The sequence below is a fragment of the Silurus aristotelis genome, assembly GCF_946808225.1.
Source record: "Silurus aristotelis genome assembly, chromosome: 28".
NCBI lineage: Eukaryota > Metazoa > Chordata > Actinopteri > Siluriformes > Siluridae > Silurus > Silurus aristotelis.
In genome coordinates this window covers 13,919,431-13,936,705 of record NC_139601.1, presented here as the reverse complement: position 1 = coordinate 13,936,705, position 17,275 = coordinate 13,919,431, and the positions used below count along the sequence as shown (strand labels likewise).

At 35.7% G+C, this 17,275-nt stretch overlaps 1 protein-coding gene and 1 long non-coding RNA gene across 10 annotated transcripts in view; one reads left to right on the top strand and one right to left on the bottom strand.

Annotated features, from left to right (window-relative positions):
* The window catches only part of dock3 (dedicator of cytokinesis 3), a 232,888-nt gene extending 221,728 nt beyond the window's left edge, over positions 1-11,160 (bottom strand). For all 9 annotated transcript variants that reach the window (XR_014532300.1, XM_083534341.1, XM_083534349.1 and 6 more), the window contains exon 1: positions 10,597-11,160. Coding sequence is in view for 8 of the 9 variants with exons in the window: in XM_083534341.1 (XP_083390467.1) it covers positions 10,597-10,633 (37 nt within the window). In the remaining variant the exon portion in view is untranslated. The remainder of the gene's footprint in view (positions 1-10,596) is intronic.
* Positions 1-17,275, top strand: part of LOC310722228 — a 439,622-nt gene that overhangs the window by 78,849 nt on the left and 343,498 nt on the right. The window lies entirely within an intron of this gene.

Sequence of the window (17,275 nt, the reverse complement as noted above, 5' to 3'; positions counted from 1 at the left end):
CTGACCTTACTAATGACAGTGTAGCACAGACTGTGCACAAATCTCCACAAGCACACTCCAACATCTAGTGGAGCAACATCTCAGAAGAGTGAAACAACAACGCAATTTTGGAATGGAATGTTCAAAAAGCACCTACACATCTTATGGAGAGGTGTCAACGATGGGAGATCCTCTTTTATTTCATTTTCATTTAAAAATTTATAAAAATGTAAATGATGTGTAATAACTATTACAAAAAAAGCTTTAAAGTTTATTTTCTTCTCCTTCGCTAGTCCAATTTCAGAAACGTTTGACCACTCAAAAGTTACAGAGTAAGAGCATTGTACTTTTAGCTAAAGTAAACTACCATTTTATTTAATTTGAATAAAGAAAAAGCAGTTGACAAGAAGGAACAACAAAAAAAGTCAATATTTTTTTTGGAATAAATGGCAAAAAATAAAATTCTTGTTTTTCCTGTTCTTCAGTTCCAAATGAAAAAGGGATGGTTGTGCCACTTTGCAGATTAAAAACATTAAATAGCTTTACACAATCTTTATTGCTGAGGTGCATCGGTAAATTCACAGAGTCTCAAGGAAGCCTTATGATAACTGAGTATTATCATTGTGCATGGCAAATCAGGCTTAAATATTTATACTCTTTAATGTCGCAGCAGAGCTCCATTAGTGCAAGGAAGAAAAACGGGCCAGTGTAATTGCCCATCAGCAAAAATGCAAGAGGAGAGTGAGTGTGTGAAAGAGGGAGAGACGCAAGGAGAAAGAAAGATAGCAGAGATAACAACAGAACAGAGATGCTGTGGATGGAAAAAGGATGGTGCATTGGGAAACTGAATAGTATGAAATAAGAAAGGGGAGAAATGTTTTTAAAAAAAGGAACCCCATGAGCTGCTAGTTCATAATTTATACAAATTTTTTGAATGTTCAATGACCTTTGCATAGTCCTACACATTTCCTCGCCACTGCTAAGGCTGTTTCTCATTAATGAGCCTCGTAAATTTAATCATAAATATTCATACTTTTTTGTGTAATGCTTTTCTCTGCCAAACTAAATAGCATTCAGGATCATGGTCACACTTAGAAATCTATAGTAAATATTTTTATGTGGGGATTGTACCATTTTTGTATTAACAAAACTTTTACCATGATCAATCTATTTACTAAATCTGACCTTAATCTCATTATCTTGGCTTAATATCATAGAAAAGTGTCAAGATTCATACAATAAAATTCTGTAAATCCCACAAGCAGCCTATGGAATAAATTAAGAACATAAGGAATCAAACAAATAGTCCTGCATGGGTAGATTTGCATATCCCAGGTTGTCAGGAAATTTGGGTCAGGGCACAGGGTCAGCAGAATGAGTTAAGTGCCATGCTTAAGGGCCCAACAGTGGCAGCTTGAACCCCAAAGCTTCTGATCAGCAACCCAGAACTTTACTTAACCACCACTGCCCTCAAAGAAAGCTATAAAAAAAAGTAAATCTATACAGAAGAGATTAAAAAAGAAGCAAAACTGCCTAAACCCCCACCCAAAGCATCACGCCTACTTAGGTTTTTACCTTAGTTTAGTACTAGTCTTTACCTTGTTATTATTTTTATTTCATTTGAATTGTGAATTTGAAGGAATTTGCTACACTGAGCTACATGATAAAATCTTTTTCTGACACAAAGCCATGGTAACAAAGAACCCAGGCCAAACAGACTGCAACAGGACACACACATTAGCAACACACAAGGGAGCATTAACACTGAGTCATGCAGTGAGAGCTCAAGCATGTGCTCTCAAACGAGACTGTTTCAAGCAGTGAAGAAAACCTGAATGTTCCCAAATTTCTCATGCACTGGTTAACTTTAAGACCTAATTGTACAGTATTATTTATTTAAAATCTGGAGTTACAATCAGCTCTACCAAAGCTCTGGCCCATTAAAGCATTGTATCAGAGACATTAGCAGCAAATTCTTTGTCTGATGTTAGAGACAAGGTGGGGCCTCCGTGTGCTGGACCTGTTTGTCATCCCACAGATCCCAATCAGACTGACATCTGAGAAATGTGGAGGCCAAGTCAACACCTTGAATTGTTTTCCATGTCCCTAAATCCATTTATTCTGGTGAAAGATGACAATGCCATTAGGTAATACATTTGACATGAGGGGGTGTACTGGATCTGCAACAATGTTTAGGTAGATGGTACATGTCAAAGTAGGATTACCTAGCAGAATATTGATAAGAGCTTCACAGTACCACCTTCCCTTTTTTTCCATAGTTCATCCTGGTGTCATCTCTTCTCCAGATAAAAGATGCACATGTGCCCCACTGTCCACACAATATAAAAGACAAACATGATTCGTCAGGCCAGGCCATCTTTTTCCATTGCTCCATGGTCCAGTTCTGGTGTTCACATGCACATGCATACTATTGTCGGTTGACAGGGATCAGCAAAGGCAGTCTGACTGGTTGGTCATTACAGAGCCCCATATACAGTACAGCAGGCTGTAATGAGCGTCAATGAGCCTTGAGCGCCCACTGACCTGTCACCGGTTTATCAGTTGCCCTTTCTTAGACCTCCTTAGGTATTAACCATTGCATACTGAGAAAACCTGTTGTATTAAAAATGCCCTGACCCAGTCGACTATCCATCACAATCAGGCCCTTACCAAGGTCCGACCAATCCTTTAGCTTGCCTCTTTCCAACTTTAAAACGTGACTTGATTTGCTGCGTAATATATCTCACTTCCTGACATGTGCCATTGTAATAAGATACTTGAACTTCACCTATAGCTTTACCTATCACATTGTGCATAAATGCGTATGAAGGCTGTCACACTCACATGGTCACAAAAAAACTGTAATTATTAAAGCCTCTTATTAAGTGAAAGATCAGGTTGTTCTAAATACCAAAAATAGCCTGCAGCCTTCATGACTTTCCTGAAATATCAAATTTACCTTCCCTGTATTGTCTGCATTTGATTTTTACACTACACTTAATTTTTTTAATACTAATTAATCTTTGCACATATTTTTTTAAAGCACTGAAATCACACTAAAACCAGGTTCTTTAAGATTCCAACACCATTAACAGTTGAATCTCTCATAGTCAAACCTCAAACTATGAAATGATAATTATCCGATTTATTTCAAAAACCCTACTGGGTTATTCTTTTGCAAAACTGAATAAAGCGCCACACTGTGTAAAGCAAGAGATTATAAAGAGCAGAGCCCAGAATATATTACAAAGCCTGAACATATCGTTCTTACTTCACTTTCTTGCAGGCAGGTATCCTAATTGATACTGTATATGAGAAATATGGACGAAAAGAGATGAGTGCAATGCTTATAAGACCACATGGCCAATTTGACCTGTGCTAACACACATCGCCACACAGTTACAAATGACACATGAACCCACCAAAGCCAGGCACAACACAGCCATTACAATGTCACTTGGCCCTAATCAATAGCCAGAGTCGCCTTTCAGCAGACAAAAGTGCTTCTCTGTAACAGCTGACTCTGGACTTCTATTCTGGGAACATGGAACATGGCAAACTGGGGATTTTTAGGGAGGCTAGAAAACAAAATATGATATTCTTCGTGCCACTCAGACCCTTTGGGAAAATTGCTGGATTAAAGCTGTGCTATTTTACTAAGCTCTGTCACTCAGTAGGGTTCTTCAAGCAACAACAAAATCAGGACTGTGAGAACATGCAGGAGTATTCATATTTTACAGATTTACTCTGTGTGTATGCATGTTTATAATTTCTATATGTTTTGCTTGATGACTTGAATAAGGTGTATTTCATTAAAAGAAAAAAACATTGAACTAATGAGTGCCGTTTCTTATCAAATGCACCCAAGCAAACAGCAACAGTGTACTTGCCTGTACACCGTGCTAATAAGGTTAACTAAGGTTAACTCATGGGTACATACAAATGAAAGGAATCTAATTCAGGCTATGAGGAATATACTCAAGTTTTATTTAATCGGCTTTCAAGTGAAACTTGCCATATTACACTGACATACTGAAAATGAGTAAAATAAAAGGTAAAATAAGACTTCTCCTCCTGCAGTAAAACCTTTACCTGTCAACTTTATGTTCTTTTACTGGTGTAGTTCTTTATTCCAACCAAGTAGGAGCCACACCTGATTCCACCTGTTTAGCCAGCTGATCTTAGCATTTATTTAAATATCATGTGTGGCTTATTCTTTTTAGAAAGAAAGACACCACCCCTTTGTAGATAAGATTGGACCCCTGTATTGGCATACATTATTTTTCCAAGAAATAATATTTGGTTGCAAAAACTGCCTTAACTTTGAATTCTTCTATTTTCTTGCGATTTTACTCAAATAAGGATAATGCATCCATTTTACATTGCAATTTTCTTTCAGTTAGCAAAAGCAGCATTTTCGAGACAGTTCTACTGGATAAGGAAGCACAGCAAGATCGAAGCAATCAGGCTGAATCCAAGCAGTTCAGGCATTTCTGTAAGACACTTCCGACTGCTGATATTAGTTATCACTATATAAAAAAAGTACACAAGGTCCATCAGAGGCCCATTAGATATGCACTATAAGGTTTGACAGAGGAGATATTATGCTTAAGAGCGTAAAAGCCTAAGAGCTTTCCTAACCAATGCCACCACCACAGTTGCAGGTCAATTTTTATCTCATCAAAACAATTATCCACTAGAACACCATGTGTGTGATTGCGATTTTATCATGTTTTGTAATATATTAAATTTAGCTTTCTTACTAAACAGCATCAATCTATCCGAATTTTTACTTCATCAACAGGGTTGTTATGGCGATGCTGGGATCCCTGAGCCAGAAGTCCACAGGGCTGGCCTCTCTTTCTTATTGGTTACCATAACAACAGCGGAACTCTCAGGCAGAATCCCACAAAGCTTCGGGCTCTTAACCCAGGACAGGGCTGTATGCGAGATAACTTGTCCCTGAAACCTTGGAAATTGTCTTTCATTAAGCTAAAAGACCAAAACTGATAATGGAAAAGACACAGATTAATTTTCCTTTTATACTTTTTCATACGTCCCATCACAAGTGTGCCCATTGCAATGTAATATTCACAATCCTAGTCCTTAAACTGCACATTCGACACTTGCTATTCCAGTAGCTCTAGAAATTCTCATCTGTAAACACGTTTTAAAGAAAGAACCCTGCATATTTTAAACCATAACCAAAACTTTGAGATTAAAAATTAACCTTTACAGTATGAACGTCTCCCCTTGAGATGTTTGCTGATCAGTCAAAATCAAAGCCTTTCCTGCGTAGTAGACCATGAGACTTAGTGTAAATCATATTCTCCAGCTGTAGTCAGTGTTTAAAATTTGCAGGATTAAAAAAAATAAATAATAAGCAAAAGCGACTGATTCCTACTTTGCTTTTGCTCCACCCTTAGATCTCTATCCTGCTATTTTGCTAAAAAAATGCACAAAAAATGCTTTGCTCGTAATGTGACTTACTGTATAAAAGAATAGTTGAATTTTTTCTGAAAGCAAAGTACAAAATTTATTTTATTATATATTCTTCCTAATTGGTTCAGGTCTGAGGGGTTTTGTGGCATCTGTTACAAATGTGTCTACAAAGTAAGAGTACTAACAAGAGCAACTGTCATCCGATGAATAATATCATTTTTATTTTGTTTAATAGTTTAATAGCAAGTCAAGGTGACTGGACTTAAAAATAAATATTTTCCAGCCTTCCAAAAAACTTGCATTAAAAATTGATGAGTCACCAGTAGACATTCGAATTCCAAAATGGCTGAACTGAAGAAGCCTTTTACACAAATGTATAGTGTTTGTGCTGCAGATATTTCTTCCACCCAAATGGTTTTTCAAAACAACTACAAATATGCTATTTACTGCCCTACTCTCTCAGGCTAGGTTGTTAAGTAAACTGGAATTACTCAAATAATCACCTCTAACTCATCTCTTTGTTGCATACATATTGTACACATTATATCATTATATTTCATGATAAAACACAATGTGTGATGTGTTTTAATCCATGTTTGTAACATTCACATTTAAATGTCATGTCCACTGTCCACTGATTGACTGAAACTCTGCAATGTACAGTACAGACCAAAAGTTTGGACACACCTTCTCATTCAAAGAGTTTTCTTTATTTTCATGACTATGAAAATTGTAGATTCACACTGAAGGCATCAAAACTATGAATTAACACATGTGGAATTATATATGGAATTATATACATAACAAAAAAGTGTGAAACAACTGAAAATATGTCATATTGTAGGTTCTTCAAAGTAGCCACCTTTTGCTTAGATTACTGCTTTGCACACTCTTGGCATTCTCTTGATGCCTACTTTAAAGAACCTACAATATGACATATTTTCAGTTGTTTCACACTTTTTTGTTATGTATATAATTCCACATGTGTTAATTCATAGTTTTGATGCCTTCAGTGTGAATCTACAATTTTCTTAATCATGAAAATTAAGAAAACTCTTTGAATGAGCAGGTGTGTCCAAACTTTTGGTCTGTACTGTACATACACATGTGGAGGACACCATTTGCTAGACATATTCATGACCTTGGACAGTTCCCTTACAATTCTTGTGCCCTCCATTGTTCATTTATGATCTATTATTGAATCACTTAAAAAACAATAATTATTAAAATGCAATCTTACATTTTATTTAGACTGCCTCTGCTTATTTGCAAAGCAAAAATCCCAATAATTATTGTGATTAAACATCTAGGGTAATGTACCTAAACTCTTTGATTGCTAACAAACATCCATTCAGGTTTCAGGTCTCTAAACAGGAAGCTGTTTTGACCCAAAAAAGAAACAGGAGATGTTTAACTGTATAAAAAGTTAGTGAGGAAACCAATATTTTTGTCCTTATCCAGTTTCCATATCTATAGATATTATTTTACTTTTCTGCTCAAAGCAAGTCTGTGGCAGTGAGGTCAAAAAGTACTCATGAAATGCTTCCTGTCCACTCTTTTATTTATCATAAACAGAACACTAATCTTTCTTTCTCTCCCTCCCTCCCTCTTTCTCTCTCTCTCTCTCTCTCTCTCTCTCTCTCTCTCTCTCTCTCTCTCTCTCTCTCTCTCTCTCACTCTCTCAACTTAAATTACACGAAGAGCTTGAGTGATTTAGTGCTCTGTGATTTTATTTCTGTCCCGAATTTATGAAATTACAGAATTGTGGATGATTTTCGAAACAGAAATGTTAATTGTTGGTTGTCCTGGTCCCTTCATCTGTATACTGACTTTAATAAAAGCTCAATTGCAGAGTGTGATCCTGAATAATATTCAATTAGGCTATTACAGTAACAGCTACAGAAAGTATAAAGTCCCATTACATTTAGATATGAAACAATATTAGATATTGCACAAAATGATGATGTTCTACAGGGATTCAATTTTAGTAGGAAATAAAGTTCATTGTCTAAATGATTGTACGCTTTGAAAGTAAATGTTTACAATCAAATATATGTGATAATGGTGCTCATTTTTGAATTGGTATTGTAATATTATCATTGCAATGAGATGTTACTGCTGCCAGTAAAAATATAAACAATTTCAATAACAAATTGTTATAGGTGGCTTATATTTCACTTTTCAGATCCTGAAAACAAAAGAGCAAGTGCTTCTGAACTCAACATTTTCCTCGCACATTAAACGATGAGGCTCAGCTCAGCCAGTATGTGTTCTATTAGATGGCAGACTATAGAACTAATATTAATAATTCTACAATGATTCAGGAAAATTATTTCGTCATCTGGATTTCTAATTGCTATACTATTCAAATGTTCCTCCATGATGAATAATATAACAATTAGAAATCCAGAGAAAGAAATAATATTTCTGAATCATTGTAGTATTATATGCTAAATATATAACAGAATAAATTGGATGCATAACAAAAAGGCTGAAACAAGCGAGAAGCTTAAACGCACCAAAGCCACCGCCACTCCAGTACATGCCCTGTGATACAAAAGTTAACATGAGAGACTATGAATAGCTCCTAATGAATTTAATGATCTAGTGAGCAACAATAGGCAATTTCTCGTGCCTTTCATGAACAGTACTTTATCCCCGCTGGCCATTTCTGTTATACGCTAATTGAGCTCAGCCTCTTCATTAAGCAAAGATGAATATTCATAATGTGAATATTAAAAAAAGAGTCCACAGTCTGCATGTGCCAGATATAATAGCCTTCCAACCAATAGAGATTCAATTAGAGGTCGTAATAGCTGCAGATATCTGCCTGTTAATTTGTTGGTTTCTGTTTGCGCAAACTGATTTCCAAAAAGGACAGTCTAAAATACCCAGACGATCTTCTTCAATATTGATTTGAATGGCACTTTTCTCTGGTGAACAATAAAAAAAAATACATAATACTCAATATGCTACCCAATCAAACGAGAATCTCATTAGCAGTTGTTAGGGTATACTTCATATCACTAAAGTAGATGAAGTAGTGACTGTTACTTAGTGCTAACAACTTGTAACATCTTCATTAAGATTTTCTGACCTCCAGGTACAACATCTAACACGTCACATCACATTAACATTCTCCAAACACTCTACAACACCAGGGTAGCTTTCAGGGGCTAAATAAATCTCTTTTTTTTCTCAAAGGAAAAAAAAAAAGCCTGGAAGAGGAAAAGCAGCTTCAGTGGTGGGAACTCCACTGTGCTGCATTCGAAAGTCCTGAGGCTTGCGCTGCTTTTCTCCCTTACAAAGAAGCCTTTCAGGAGCAGTGTAGGGAGAATGGCTGTTTTTCTATAGTGCGCCAGAAACTTGGGAGATCTTTTGGAGTGCAGCCATAACTTTCCTCCTCCTGTTGGCTTGAGACATGAACCCTCAGTCTTTATGAAAGATGGACTTGTTGGTGGCAATGCTATGCTTTGTTGTCCCCTAATTCTCTGTGTGTTTTCTTGTATTGAATGGATGGCAAAGTTTAAAACCCTCCTTTTGTGGACATACAGTGCTTCGCATAAGTAATGTCCCCCTTTAACTTGAGTCACAACCTAAAACTTGTGACTTTTTGAATACAAATTGCTCTCGGCAACAGATTTATTGCAATTTATCAACAGATTTATTAACTTGTTTAACGGTGACTTGGATTGGACAGTAGACAATAGAACTGAAACAGTATGATTTCTTTTATATAGATAAGTATATTGAACATATTTAAAATTAACATGCAATATATACATTATAATAAGTTTTCTGCGGGCATCTACTCCATGTTACAGTTCATAATCACATTAATATGTTCATAACAGGTTGTGAACATCCACTGTTCCGTGAACTTCTTAAATGTCCACGGTGAATACTACTTGTATAAAAAAATATCCTTCCGTTTTTGTACAGCGGCTGGAAATATGTCAGAAATATGATAATGATACATGAGAACATTTCTACATCAGATCTACCACGATATATACAGACTCAATGCATTTGATGTTTCATCATATCACGCATAAGCAAAACTAAAATGTCCGTTTTGTCCAATGCAGATTTGTTCATGGGAGAATTGTGATGTGTTGAAGGAGCAGTTATTTGCCCCACCCCGACCTCTCACTGCACGTCATATGCAGGTTCATAATAAATAATAAACCCTTGCTAAGATGTAGAAATGTAAGTAGAAACTGCCATTTTGTCTTGTGACTCAGCAGAGCATGGCACCAAACAGCTGACTGCAACTTTAAAGGATATCTTAAAACACACATTGTGTGCTAATGGACTTTTAAGAATGATGCTGTTATAAATTCTCAGGCACTGAGACATTATAATTACACTGTTGTATGAAAACCGTAGAAATGTGTAGACAACATAGCTGTCAATGATAATTGATTAACAGTTTATTTTTCTGTTTGGAACGCCCTAAATCTAGTGTATTTGTGTTGTCTTGGGCATTTTGTTATAACTTGTGTTAATGTTATTATTATTATCATCATCATCATCATCATCATAGTTTACAATATAGACTATAATCCCTGTCATCCATATTGTGCTGCTCGTTGTAATATAAATCTGTAGATTTAAGTGTAATGGTTATATTCATATGTTAGACAGTATATTTATAGAAATAACTGGACTTGTTATAAAACATCTCATTTGTTGTTTTGCACAGTGAAGTTGCTGCATTTTTGGTTTTTCTGTGCACCTGTTGGAAAGGTTGGCTGAGCGTTCGGAGCCCTCTAGCGGTGAAAAATTAGCATGACCCCAACCCAAAACCACGACGCAACTAAAAATCTGTGGGGAATAAAATCAGAGAGCGGCTTCAAAATGCTGCAAATATAAAACAATAAAACATATCCTTCTTTTTTTTAAAGTAGGGATCATAAACAGGATGTAAGAGCTATATCCAAGTTTAATTGTATAACGCAAATTCCGCACAGGAAGCGCATAGTTTGATTGATTTAGTTTGGTTTGGCATTGCAGCGCAGTGTTCGGTGCGCATCCTCAGGCTGGTGCCGTGTCCCTGTAGTTCGTGTTGCATGCTGATAAAATGGATTGACAGTGTGTTTGTTATTGTTTTTTTGCCGCATATTAGAAAACAGAACACACACACACACACACACCACGGGTAGCGACACTCACCCACTCCGAGCTTTTCGTCCTCCGTCGGGGTCCACATGATCCCCCTCGGTTCACGAGCTAAGCACGAAAGTTGCGCTCGGATCACAGCATGGCTTCAGAGAGGTTCTGGTGGTGAACGTACTCCAAACCCGACATGGCAAATCAAAGTGGTGTCAGTGCTCTTCTTGTTTTTCCTTCTCGCGGAATCCCGAAGATCAGCGCAGCTTCAGCATCAGCATCAGCATCATCCCGAGCTCTCATTGATAGATTTCTTTATTTTCATTTGTTTATGTGTTTATTTATATGATGTGTTTGTTTGTTTGCTTGCTTGCTTAATCATTGGATTTCAGCTTCTCCCTCGCCCTCGTCTATGTGTCTCCCGATCAGGATGTTACGCAGCGGAGATCGCGTTAAAAACGTGTGCCCACGTGTGTGCGCTCCGCTCTGCGTTTTTTTCCCCCCCGCCGTCGCAACCCCTCGACTCTGAGCTGTTTACCGGTGTAGTGAACTGTAATGCTCTTTACTGCACACGCTCTCTCTCTCTCTCTCTCTCTCTCTCTCTCTCTCTCTCTCTCTCTCTCTCTCTCTCTCTCTCTCTCTCTCTCTCCCTCTCTCTCACCCCCTCTCTCTATCTCTTTCACACTTTCTCCCTCTATACCTCTCTCTATATATCTCTCCCCCTTTTCTCTCTCTCTCTCTCTCTCTCTCTCTCTCACCCCCCTCTCTCTCTCTCTTTCACCCTCTCTCCCTCTATACCTCTATTTTTCCCATCTCTTCTTCCTCTCTCTACCCCCCCTCTCTCTCTCTCTCTCACACACACACACACACACACCCCTCTCTCTATCTCTTTCACCCTCTCTCCCATCTCTTCCCCCCTCTCTCTATCTCTCCCCCTATCTCTCTCTCTCACTCTTTCCCATTTCCCCTTTCTGCCTCCCTCTCTTACTCTCTCTTTCCCTCTCTTTCTCTCTTTTCCTCTCTCCCCCTCTCCCTTATCTCTCTCTCCCTCCCTTACGTGACGTGAACTGACTGTCACACACCACCGTTAACACACCATCTATAAGCCCCTGTGTGTGTGTGTGTGTGTGTGTGTGTGTGTGTGTGTGTGTGTGTGTGTGTGTGTGTGAGAGAGAGAGACTCCCTGCCTCTTGTAGAAACCTGTCCGGGGAAAAGAAAGTCCAGAAAGACTTCACTCACGTGTGCACGTTATGTAATTTTGATCGTTTTGTTTTTGAACGCGTTTGATTTGTTTCTGGATGATTCAGGTGTGTCGTTCATCGAGGGTGTGTTTTTTACACGCCTGTTTCACACATGTATTTTCACGTTTTACAACCGGAATTGTTTGCGTTTGAAAGTGATTTTTTTCTCGATTCGTTTTACTTCAGATGTGGTTTTGTTTCGATTCATTTTGAATTCATGAGTGACGTTTCACACGCTTCTCGCTATATTCATACAGGATTTCTCTGCAATGATTCACGGTAATTATATAGAGGTTTTTTTTTCGCATGCTACATTTCATTTACAAGTATGTCTACATGCTTATTTTCAAGGATTGAATTATGATTTTTACATTAATTAATTATGTTCATATGTGATTTTTTTTCTTCTACTCCTGTGATTCATTTAATTCATATACGATCCACTGGAATATACTATACTATACTGTTCTATACTATACTATTCTATTCTATACTATACTATTCTATTCTATTCTATACTATACTATTCTATTCTATACTATACTATACTATACTATTCTATTCTATACTATACTATTCTATTCTATTCTATACTATTCTATTCTATTCTATTCTATACTATACTATACTATACTATACTATTCTATTCTATTCTATACTATTCTATACTATTCTATTCTATACTATTCTATACTATAATATACTATACTATTCTATTCTATACTATACTATACTATACTATACTATACTATACTATACTATTCAATTCTATTCTATACTATACTATACTATACTATTCTATTCTATTCTATACTATACTATTCTATTCTATACTATACTATTCTATTCTATACTATACTATACTATACTATTCTATTCTATACTATTCTATACTATTCTATTCTATACTATTCTATACTATAATATACTATACTATTCTATACTATACTATACTATACTATACTATACTATACTATTCAATTCTATTCTATACTATACTATTCTATACTATACTATTCTATTCTATACTATTCTATTCTATACTATTCTATTCTATTATATACTATACTATACTATTCTATTCTATACTATTCTATTCTTTTCTATACTATTCTATACTATACTATTCTATTCTATACTATTCTATTCTATTCTATACTATACTATACTATTCTATTCTATACTATTCTATTCTTTTCTATACTATTCTATTCTATACTATTCTATTCTATACTATTCTATTCTATACTATTCTATACTATAATATACTATACTATTCTATTCTTTTCTATACTATTCTATTCTATACTATTCTATTCTATACTATTCTATTCTATACTATTCTATACTATACTATACTATACTATTCAATTCAATTCTATACTATACTATTCTATTCAATTCTATTCTATTCTATACTATACTATTCTATTCTATTCTATACTATTCTATTTTATACTATTCTATTCTATTATATACTGTACTATACTCTACTATTCTATTCTATACTATTCTATTCTTTTCTATACTATTCTATACTATACTATTCTATTCTATACTATTCTATTCTATTCTATACTATTCTATTCTATTCTATTCTATACTATACTATACTATACTATTCTATTCTATTCTATACTATTCTATTCTTTTCTATACTATTCTATTCTATACTATTCTATTCTATTATATACTATTCTATTCTATTCTATACTATTCTATTCAATTCTATACTATACTATTTTACACTATACTATTCTATTCTATACTATACTATACTATACTATTCTATTCTATACTATTCTATTCTATTCTACACTATTCTATACTATACTATTCTATTCTATACTATTCTATTCTATACTATTCTATTCTATTCAATTCTATACTATACTATTCTACACTATACTATTCTATACTATTCTATTCTATACTATACTATACTATACTATACTATACTATACTATACTATTCTATTCTATACTATTCTATTCCATTCTTTTCTATACTATTCTATACTATTCTATTCTATTCTATACTATTCTATTCTATTCTATTCTATTCTATTCTATTCTATACTATACTATTCTATTCTATTCTATACTATTCTATTCTTTTCTATACTATTCTATACTATACTATTCTATACTATTCTATTCTATACTATTCTATTCTATACTATTCTATTCTATTCTATTCTATTCTATTCAATTCTATACTATACTATTCTACACTATACTATTCTATACTATTCTATACTATTACGTTGGAGTGGTGGCTCCAGCGGTTAAGGCGCTGGGTTACCGGTCGGGGGTTCAAGCCCCGGTATCGCCAAGCTGCCACTCTTGGGCCCTTGAGCAAGGCCCTTAACCCTCTATGCTCCAGGGGACCCTTACGAGAAAAATAAACCAAGGACTGTAACGTTGGAGCGTCGTGGGGCCGCCTTCCCGTGGGTTTACCACCTGCAGGAGGGACCGTAAGGGACCGGTGCTGAGAGGATTGGGCAGCAGTCGAAGGCGGGGGCCTTGACAGCCCGATCCCTGGACACGGAAAAGTGTCTGGGGAATCTGCTTAGACTGCTGCCCCCGCGACCGGAATTACGGAGAAAATGAAATACTATTCTATACTAAGATAAGATAAACCTTTATTCGTCCCACAGTGGGGAAATTTCTTTGTTACAGCAGCATAAAAAAAATAAAAATACTATACTATACTATGCTATTCTTTACTATTCTATACTATTCTATTCTATACTATTCTATACTATACTATACTATACTATTCTATACTATACTATTCTATACTATTCTATTCTATACTATTCTATACTATTCTATTCTATACTATTCTATTCTTTACTATTCTATACTATACTATTCAATTCTATACTATACAATACAATACCATACTATACAATACAATTCTATACTATACTATACTATTCTATACTATACTATTATATACTATACTATTCTATAATATACTATTCTATACTATACTATTTGGCTTTACTATACTATACTTATATAATACAAAATGTACTTACTTTTTTTGTAGTACACTAATTGTAGTACACTAATGAGAAAATCTTTAAGCTTTTCAGCTTCTATGAAGAATGAGACTGGTTCTAAGGACCCTGCAGGGATTTGTTGCACCTTACAAATGTACTTCTCTAAGTGGGATTTGTGGTGGTAATAAGCTGAGAAGGTCAGCCAAGACTTCTCTATCCCCAGCTACAGATACCAGCTCCTCTTGAGGGATCCTCAGATGTACAGTGTCTAATAGAGCTTTAACATGAGCCATCAAGGGGCATCCTTAAAAGATACTGTAACCAGCTTTTGATTCTGAGGCTGTTTTCCGTCACATTATTAAGAAAAAGAGAGTAAATTTGGAGTCCATGAAAGGAAGCTGTACTCATGGCCTTAGCTTGTGACCATAGCTGAGGGACACAGACTAATTTTGTCACCCAGATGATGGTAGGTAAATTTTTTTTTTTTGTCTGGTTCCTCGAAAATTTCTTCCTAACATTCTCTTTTTTGTTTGTTCTGGCTTGCTCATTAGGTATAAACTCATAATGACAATTTTATTTATTCCAAATTAATATTTAAAAAATTATTAAAAATTACTATTTCTGTAAAGCTACTTTGTGATTGTTAAAAGCAGGCTAAACCATATTTTATTTATATACTGTATGTCATATAGTACCACCAAATTCACGAGGAACAGTACGGTCAGGCTTTTTTGTACGAATGTATCATTTCAGTATTTACTTCTTTACAAATGAATTCAGTGTAGTGCATTCCAATTTATGAGACATGATCTGGCGACCCTGTTTACAGATCTTTCAATAAGGTCTCTTAACAGCATAAAATTTTTTTATGAGCTGTAAATGTAATGTGGCAGTTCACGCTTGCTGAGCAGAGACCACCTACAGACAACACGCCACATTTCGAATGTGGGTTAAGCAGCCATCTGTCAAAGCAGCAATAATTCCTCATCTTCACACTAATGATCTGGACATAAGTGTAGCAAGTGTGAAGTAGAAGTGCACATGGATGCAAATTTGTCATTTCTTTTCTTTTTTTTAATTGCAAAGTAATGATTCATGATAATAAAAAATCACAAAAACATGTCAGTGTCACATAATCCTCTATAACATTTTAATACATGTGCTACTGTGTTCTACCAAAGGTATTGTCTGATCAGAATGCAATCTTCCTGTATTAATATTAATAATTCTATATCATGTATTAATATACTATGACAATAAATTGAATATATGCAATTTGCATTAATCCTAATGTAGTGAATCAGTATCATTTGTTAGTCTAGCACTAGATCTATGAGGCTACATAGAGAAATGTGTTATCTGTTCTGCCTATTACAATTACCATCTCATTCATTTTGGGATGTGTGTGTGTGTGTTTGTGTGTGTGTGTGTGTGTGTGTGTGTGTGTGTGTGTGTGTGTGTGTGTGTGTGTGTGTGTGTATGTGTGTGTGTGTGTGTGTGTGTGTGTGTGTGTGTGTGTGTGTGTGTGTGTGTGTGTGTAATTATAGGAATTATAGGAAGATTACTATGGAAAGGTGTTTTTAAACGAGCTCTCGGTAAACCAAATAAAATATCAGGATGTCCCAACCCAATCAAACGGCCATCCGTCATCTGATGAGTAATTCCTGCAAGCAGATCTATTCATAATCAGACTTAAATAAATCTGTCATTATGCAGGGCTATAGCCAATCACCCATAACCCCCACCACCACCACCACCACCACTACACACACACACACACACACACACACACACACACACACACACACACTAATGCACATGGGGATATGTGTATTCAACCATATTCATACAGCCATGCAAGATCACAAGCACACGAACAGAAGATGTCACGTCGCTATGCAGGGACTGTAAATTGATTTTTCCAGCTTGAGCTGCATTTTTTTGAAAATTGATTTTTTTTTTTTTGCATTTTGTGATAAACAACAGGCTTTCAGCAGATGATGGTAGTGTTTCGTGCCTTGCTCTACTTTTTGTTTCATAAACACAGCTTGAAGGATCTATGAATTCTGATTGTCCTGTTTGAATGTCACATTATATTTGCATAAGTATCTACACTGAGTTTATTCGCTAATAGATACCTATACGACTAAGATTAAGGAAATCTGCCAGACCTTCACTTCCTGCCCAACAATGACTACACTACACATCCAGGAATCACCTACTCATTCGTTGTCAAGATACTGCAAGTCATCCAATCTTGCAATCCCACCACTTGTCCTCTGGATCCATTACCTTCCACTACGCTTTAGGCCATCTCACAAGACCTCCTGCCATTCATCTCCACGATCATCAATAGTTCCTTAACATCTGGCCAGGTGCCAACTACTTTCAAGCAAGCGATGGTTATTCCCATCTTAAAGAACCTGCTCTGGATCCATCAGACATCAACAACTACAGACCAGTATCACTTCTCTCCTTTCTTTTTTAAATC